This window comes from Benincasa hispida, chromosome 4 (assembly GCF_009727055.1).
Source record: "Benincasa hispida cultivar B227 chromosome 4, ASM972705v1, whole genome shotgun sequence".
In the NCBI taxonomy this organism is placed as follows: Eukaryota; Viridiplantae; Streptophyta; class Magnoliopsida; order Cucurbitales; family Cucurbitaceae; genus Benincasa; species Benincasa hispida.
The window spans coordinates 25819256-25827688 of NC_052352.1; the positions used below are offsets into that span (position 1 = coordinate 25819256).

Genomic DNA, 8433 nt, shown 5'->3' on the forward strand with positions numbered 1-8433 from the left:
AAAAAATATATATATATTGTTACAATTTGTAAAGTTGAAGGAAAAATTATTCGTTGTGCTTTCTCCTCGTCATAATGATTAGATTAACCTATATACTTCCTAGTAACCACTAGATATAAATTTGAGATATTTTTACATGATGACAAGCATCAAATAATTTCTCGATTTGAATGGTGTAAATTTTTTCCCTCTATATATTACTTCATTTTTTAAATTGAATTATTGTCTCTAGGACTAGGATTGGCCATAAACTCAATTGTAAGATAATCCCTTTCAAAATTAAAATTTTAATTCCTCATTTGATCCCTATTGACGATATGATTTTGGCCTATACAGTTTCAATTTGTCCTTATACCTATAAATAGTTTCAATATAATCCTCATTTTATTTTATTAGTTTAAGCATATCTTATTTGTGATCATATCCACAACTCTCGATTTTTTCTTAATTTTTATTCAATCCTAAAAATTATGGTAATTAATATAGAGAGAGAGAGTCAAAAATAGAAAATACTTTATGAAAAAATACATTTGACATGTTTGATCAACATGATTTGAAAAGTTTGATCAATTCGTGTATATGAATTAATTTGAAGAAAAGTTTTAAATTATATAGATTTGATTAAACTAGAGGCAAATTTCTCCTATCCTGGTTATTAAAATTGTCGATCTAATCAAAAAAATCTGAATTACGATGAATTTAGTTTTATTTGTGTATAATAGTCGATACTTTTTAAACTAGTAAGGCTAAAATTGAAGTTACATTACACTCGATTTTTAGAAATTAAATCCATATTTTAACCTAAAATGTACAAAATAGAACCTCAACCCACTTTGTCCTATCAAATAAAAATTCAAATGGGACGTTTAATGTGCGAGTTTGAAATCTTAAGCCCGAAAATGTTAAATATGAGGTTAGTCTGAAAAGTTTAGGTAGTCTAGATTTTAAAAAATTGTGTTTGGAGTGGAGGTTTTGGAAGTTCGAGTTTAAAAAACCTGTGTCTGGAGTGCAGGCTTGGAAATCCTAGGAATGAAAGTTGATTTATAAATCTTTAAGTTCGTGAAATATTTTCTTGTATTTAATCAATAGTAATACTTTTAGATTAGTTCAAACTTGTCTCTTAATTATTTTAATATAGTTTTAAAATAAACCAACAGATTTAGAAAAATATTTGTTTTTTTTTTTTTTAGAAATAGAGACGTTACAAAATTTTTTATAATTTATTGTTTTAGGAATTTGAAAAAAAATTTCATAGACTTTTGTCAATTTAACTAATTTAAAAATGCTCTGTTTTTCTATTGTGACATGTTAACTTCAAATTGAAATAAACTAGTAAAAGTCTTAAATTCAGTTATTGAAAAATTATAATTTTTTTTTATCAAATTACATTCGAGGAGTAGAAATCATAAAGTTTGAGTTTTAATTTTTATTTGATGCTAAGTTGCTAAATTGACCAACGAAAAAAAGTTGAAAATATTAAATTATATTAAGGCTTTCTATATATATGGCCTAAATAAATATATCCAACTATACGATTGCAGTCTAATGAGCTATTATTTTACACAAAAATATGGCACAGTTCACTTTTTTTAAGAAAAAAATCCTTTTTAGTATATTTGTAAACACGCCAAAAAATGAACAATAATATATGCGACATATATTTACACTTTTTAATATATTACCAGTATATTCGACATATGTTTAAGATCTCAAGAAATGGATGATTGATTTTCAACTAGAAAAATATAAAATAAATTTTAAACAAAGAATGGAAGAATATAATTAAAAAAGATAATCTAATAATAATAATTTAAAAAAAAAACTCTAAAAGAAAAAATGATTAAAAAAAAAAGAAAGTGTATTTTTAAAAGTATTATTGTAATTAAACTAAAGATACTTTTGGAATGACTTTAAATAAATGTTCGCCAGAGGGGCCGCCAGAAGTGACGGTCGGAGGCGGTCATCGGAGATGGTAGCCAAAGATTGGCTGACAGCAGTCATAGAGGTGGCAGTCGGAATTGGCCAACATCAATTACAAAAGGTAGTTTTCAAAGGTTGGTCGACGAACTGCTTAAATTAAATTTTTAAAAAAAAAGGAAAAAAAAAAAAGTAATCATGAATTTGAATAGTGTTTACTATTCAAACCGAAGTCAAGATTTTTTAGATCCTTATTCCAAATAAGATTGAACTTAGGATGCCTAATTCATTCAATCCTTGGAACTAAGTGGAGAAAGTTGGAAAATAAAAGATAAGAATGGCTAAGAAGATAAAGACTGACTTGTCGTCTAATTTTATTTGTTAACTAACTGTTAAATGATATTTAAAAATACATTTTAACACCTTAAAAAAGGAGACCCAACTAAAAACAACAGTCTAGAAACAAATAAATAATTTTAAAACAATATTAATAAAATAATTTTGAAAAAAACTATGCTATATTGCTTTGCTAAAGAGAATACAAACAAAAATTTCAGATTAGAAACTGAGAGATAAAGACAGAAAATTATTACCTGGTGGTACCGTTATGGTGACAACATTAATGAGTTAATTATTATTGTGGAGCTTATAATATTTGTCATTATTGTCACAAAACTCTCTAATTTATTTTAATATAATACAACATCAAACCTCTCTAAAACACCATAAACATAAATAATATTAATTTATATATGTATGGTACGTTATCAGTAATTGATCCAAAAGCTTTAGTTAGTGGATAAAGATAAATTTAATTATATATTTAATACTCTCCCTCATTTGTGAGCTTGAAATATGAAGAATGTCTAATAAATGAAAATGAATATTAAATGGGAAGGAAATAATCAAACATCTTAAAGTAACATGCTTTGATACTATCTTAAATTACCAATTGACCTAAAAATTTAAGCTAACAAAATTTAATTATATATCTAACAATCATTATTTTTACAAATAATATTAACTGTATATATATGTGTAGATGTTCAAATCTAATTTTCTCGACCAATTTGAAACATCAAATTAGTATAATGTATGTTGATACATTATAGTTAATTATAAATATGATTTATAATTAATAAGAGAGATAAATGTTTGAATGGGATTCAAATTAATATAATGTATATAAATATATTATAATATATAGTAAATTATAAATATGATTTATAATTAATACTATATAATATATGAAAGAGTAATATATTTCAATAAGATTCAAATATAAATTAATGAATGTGATTGATACAAATACTATAGGTTAAAATTAATATGCATGAGTTTCATATTAAAAAAAACTATAAAATTAGGTGAGAAGATGTCATTTGAATATGATTCAAATAAAATTAAATATATGATAGTTAATTATTAAGTAATTAATGGTTAATTAATTAATATTATTAATTTAGTTATATATATTAAATAGATTTAATACGTATATATTTAAATTAAATTATAATAACTTCTGAGAGGGAGTTATTAGACGTTAAAAGGGGAGGGGAGGGGAGTTAATAACTTCCCCGTTCAATCTCATAATATTCTCAAACCATAAATAGAACCAGAACTTGTATTACTTGCTTGATAATAGCAAGAAAGTCCAAATGATGGTGTTCAAAGTGGAGTCATTTTCTCTTAATTTTGTGTTTTTGAAATTGTTTTAACATTGGCACAATGTTCACACGCTTTTGCACGTGATTCAATACCTTCATGCAGAATTAAAATTTCACTTGTTGATGGCAATATTTAATCTTTCTGGAACAATACATTTTGATATAATATATTTTGGACTAAAGTGAACTGGTTGATGATAATATTTAAATATTATGTTGGAAACTTGTTTTTGTTGCAGTGGATATTAAAGATTTTATAAACATATATTAATCTAGTATGGTGTATATTTATTTAATTTCATGATTTGTATATAGAGTTGCACTACAACCGTTTGCTATCATAGATATTGTTTTTAAAAAATGTCTACCAAAAATAGTTTTTCAAGTATATTTTAATAATTTTTTTTATAAAAAATATTTAAATAAAAATAAGAATTTTGAAAAGCATTTTTTTTCTCGAGAAAAGCCGAAAGTTAATTACCCCTCCCAAAAAAATCATTTTTCTCAATGTTCCAAACCTTTTCTTTTTCTAGAACAATCGACGTTCCAAACATCTTACATATAAACAAATAAAATATTTATCATTATGATATACAAATTCAGTATCATAATTATAATTCATATTCGGATCATGGAAAGGGCATTTTCGAGATTCTTCCCTTTCAATCGAACATAGTCCTTCACCACCACAGACCGATAACGGGGAGATTTCAGTGGATCATTCAATGGCGACACGCAGAAATCCGGCGGCGGCCCGTAGAAATACGCCATAGACAGCCGGCGTCGGGTTGGGTCAACAACGACCCGGTGGAGAACATTCGGGAACCGTCCATTCGACATGATGTGGAACAGATCGCCGACGTTGATGACCAGCGCACCGGCTACCGGCGCCACCGATACCCAGCCAAAGCCATCCCTGAAAACTTGGAGCCCGCACGTGCGGCTCTGGTGGAGGATCGTCAATAGAAACGTGTCGGTGTGTGGGGCCAAGCCCATGACCCGGGTTGGGTCAGGGCAGCGTGGGTAGCAGTTAAGTTGAAGGGCGGTGCTGCAGGTGGCGGCTTCGGTCGAATGGAGCCAGTTTGTGATTTTGGCATCGTTAGAGATTTTAAGGAAATTAAAGATAAAATGTGTGATTTGCTCCGCTAAAGACTTCATTTTCCTTTGATACTCTTCCATTACATCGCTACATTAGAAAATTAGTTAATAGATTAAAATATTTTTTTAATACAACATCCGCCGAGGATTCAACCACCTCTAAGAAAAATCATGTCAACTATTACGAAGAACTTAATCTCGCATTCCATTTTTCTTATTTAATAAAAATAAAAATAATTCAATTTTTTATTTAAAAAATATCTCACATGTTATATTTTTATTGGTATGTAAGACTGCACAGAGATGAATACCATCAACTACATAAGATTTTTTATAATAGTTGAATTACACTCACATTGATGAATATAATTTTTATTTTATTCATTAATTAAATTAGTGATTTTGTGTGTTTTTAATTTATTTTCTAATTAAATTTTTTTTGGCACATTCAAATCTTCCTCCCTCACTCATTATTATATTATAAAAGTTGAAAATATACATATGTGAAAAAAAAAATGTACCATTTTTCTTAGGGGTGTTTATGGGTCAATTTGGATTGGGATGAAAGACTTTTTAAACTCAACCCAATTGTTCGGGTTGTAAATTTTTTCAACCCAAATAATACCCAATCTAACCCAATCATAAAATATTTAGGTTGGGTTGGTTCGGGTTAATCGGGTCATTTATTTAAAATTTTATTCTAAAAAGAAGCAAAATGTAAATATGTAAAAATCTAATTTAATTATTTTCATATATTTAATTAAGATTAACAACTCAATTTCAATTTATATAGTGAAAATTTTCTTTCTAAAATGCAAAAACACTATTTTAAGAGTTATTAAAGAATAAATTATTAAAAAAATATTAGAATTAAATAAAATTAAAATCAATATATGTTTAAATAATTGTGTTATAAGTAATAAAAATATNAAATTATTAAAAAAATATTAGAATTAAATAAAATTAAAATCAATATATGTTTAAATAATTGTGTTATAAGTAATAAAAATATATATATATTAAAGTTCATATTAAATTCGAGTTGGTTTAGGTTATATTTAGGTGAACCTATGAACCAACCTAACCCATAAAATTTTCATTTATTTGAACTCAACCCAACCCAAACCGTACGAATTGGGTTGGATTGGTCGGTTTTTTCGGATCATCAGATTTTTTGAGCACCCCTAATTTTTATTTAAAAGCATACGTCCTTATAGTAGAGTGTAGGTTGGTTAATTAGAATTTTATATTGAAAACATAAACATGCTAAGATTAAACCAATCAAATCGACATCAAAACTATCACTAAAACCATATTATTGCTTGCTAAAATAATAATAAAAAATATATATAGACAATTTTTTAATATAGAAAAATGAACCAAAATATTTATAAGTATAATAAAATTTTATTGTCTATCTGCGATAGATTACAGTTTGTATCTATCTATGTCATGATAGATATAAATAGTAATCCATCACAATTTATTTTAGATAGACGATGATATTTTACTATTTTTTGTAAATATTTTAAGTAATTTTATCATTTAAAATAATTTCTCTCAAAATAAATAGATCTTGTATATTAAGTATGGCTTAGTTGATTTTTCTGCCCTTTTTCAATTGATTAAGATTGATAGCAAGCACACATATGATATGTATTAACAATCCAAAGATCTGTTGTCAAAATTTTCCAACCTTGGATCGTTATTAGAATCTTCTAACCTCTTATTGTGTATTTAATTTTTTTTTTTTTGGAAAAAAGTTTGTTTTAACAAATATTCTAGTTGAGTTTTATAAATGTACAACTAGATTGATTAACGAACATACTAAGTTATCTCATTTTGTTAACCATGTTAATTTTATGGACTAAATCAATTTAGTTGCCTAATTAAAAAAAATTATAGACTAAATATTACATTAAAAGTTTTAGTCTTTAAAAATTTAAGTTTGTTTGTGTTTTTAAGTACAATTTTTAAGTTAGTGTTTATCATAAATCCACAAACATAAAAAGTGTTTAGTAGGTTTTTAAACTTTTAATTATCTAATAGATTTATAAATTTTAGAAGTATATCAATTAAGTTCTTAAACTCTCAATCCATGTCTATTTAGGTATTTAATTTTTTTTATTTTATGTTTAATAGATTTTTGACCTATTCAATATTTTTTAAAATTCATCGATTCTATTGTACATAAAATTGAAAGTTTAGAATCTCTACTAGACATTTTTTTTTTACATAAAATAGAAAGTTTAAAAAATTATTAGACCAACTAAAAAAATTATGAATCTATTAAATACAAAATTAAATATTTGAAGACTTTATTATTTATTAGACTTTTTTTTTTTTAAAGAGTACGAAGCTATAAAACACAAACTTAAAATACAAGAATTAAGATTATAATTTAATGAAAATAAAAGGAAGGTTTTTGAAGTGATTTTCTTATGTGATCAACCTTTTTGGTAGCTTATCTAAAATAGATGTGACCATTATATAGACATAGAAATGAAGTCCAAAAACTAAAATAGGGAATAAAATAAAAGAATAAATAAAAACGTGTATGAAAAATGTAAAGAGGAGTTACCAGAACGGTTGGTAGTTAGAAGGCCAAAGTTGTGAGGCATGATCAACGGATGAGCCCATGATAGTAAAGCCCTCATGCCACATATATTTAGAGAAAAATGGCGTTATTCGAGGCAAGCCATACCCGGTGGCGTGGTCCGGAGCTCGGAGAGCCTTCAGCTTCCGTGTCATCGGAAGATCGAAGAGTCGTCTGGTCTCTCCTTCGGCAGTGTCTATGAAGGTCAGTGGCACGTCGTGGTTGATCAATTGGAACACTCCCCATGTCTCGCATGCATTGCCGATGAGCATGGTCGCATTAGGGTCATTGAGATCGATCGAGGGGATTGAAACATCTTCATTAGTATGATGTCCAGACGAAGAAGGGGTGTCAGGAGAGGATCCAGACCAATCGTGGGAATCTGGGATCGTTCGTAATGAATCCAAGTCTAAAGGGACAATATGGTGATGGTGAATGAGAGGGTGGTCTCTGTATGTTTGAGAGAGAGTGGTCATTATGTCAAAACAAAGAAATGGGAGAAGAGGTTTGTTTTGGAATGGCAGAGATTAGAGTGCATGTGAGGGGTCTTTAAACAAATTTAGAGTGATAGAAGGAGATGAAGATTAGGTTAACAATGGTGGCAAGTTTGGACAAAGTGGTGTCTGTTTTTTGGAAAATTCATATGAGGTTGAAGAAAGGGACAAAACAAGTTGTGGCAATCTCAATGCAATGACTTAATTTAATCATGAATCAGCAAAGGGCTACTTGATTTTGTGCATATTTGTCCACAATCGAAGAAAATGACATTTATTTTAAATTTTGGATGGAAATATTACCCATATAGAAAAGGAAGAAAAAGGGAAAAAGTTGGATGAATTTTGGGAACTCTTTCGGGGCCCACATGAAATGGTATATCCCCACATCTTATATCATTTTAGTGTTTGGTCCTATCTCACCGATTTTAATTATTTGTGGGCCTATTTTCGGAACGTCTTTCGTATCTCACCATCATATTCCTTCTGTATATCGTATATCATTTCAGTGCTTGAACATACTCCATACTTGATCAGAACTCTCCACATCCTATATCATCTCAGCGTCTCAAACAACCCATTGCATCTTTCCAATTGTTTAATGCAATTTTATATATATATATATATTAAACTGCTAAACATCATTTTTCATATGAACTAT

General features: G+C 27.7%; 1 protein-coding gene across 1 annotated transcript; it reads right to left on the reverse strand.

Annotated features, from left to right (window-relative positions):
* Positions 1 to 4202: 4202 nt before the first annotated feature.
* On the reverse strand, positions 4203 to 7874 carry LOC120076845 (gibberellin 3-beta-dioxygenase 1-like). Its single transcript, XM_039030788.1, has 2 exons — positions 7264 to 7874; positions 4203 to 4770 (listed from the first exon to the last, which is right to left on the reverse strand). The coding sequence occupies exons 1-2, from the start codon at positions 7752 to 7754 to the stop codon at positions 4203 to 4205; spliced, it is 1059 nt and encodes a 352-aa protein (XP_038886716.1). The 5' UTR covers positions 7755 to 7874.
* Between the last annotated feature and the right edge of the window lie 559 nt (positions 7875 to 8433).

Excerpts from the sequence above, each read along its gene's own strand:
- LOC120076845 (XM_039030788.1), bottom strand. The coding sequence starts at position 7,754 with ATGACCACTCTCTCTCAAACATACAGAGACCACCCTCTCATTCACCAT. Across the intron at positions 4,771-7,263 it reads TCTAACTACCAACCGTTCTG|CGATGTAATGGAAGAGTATC; the intron begins GTAACTCCTCTT and ends TTTCTAATGTAG.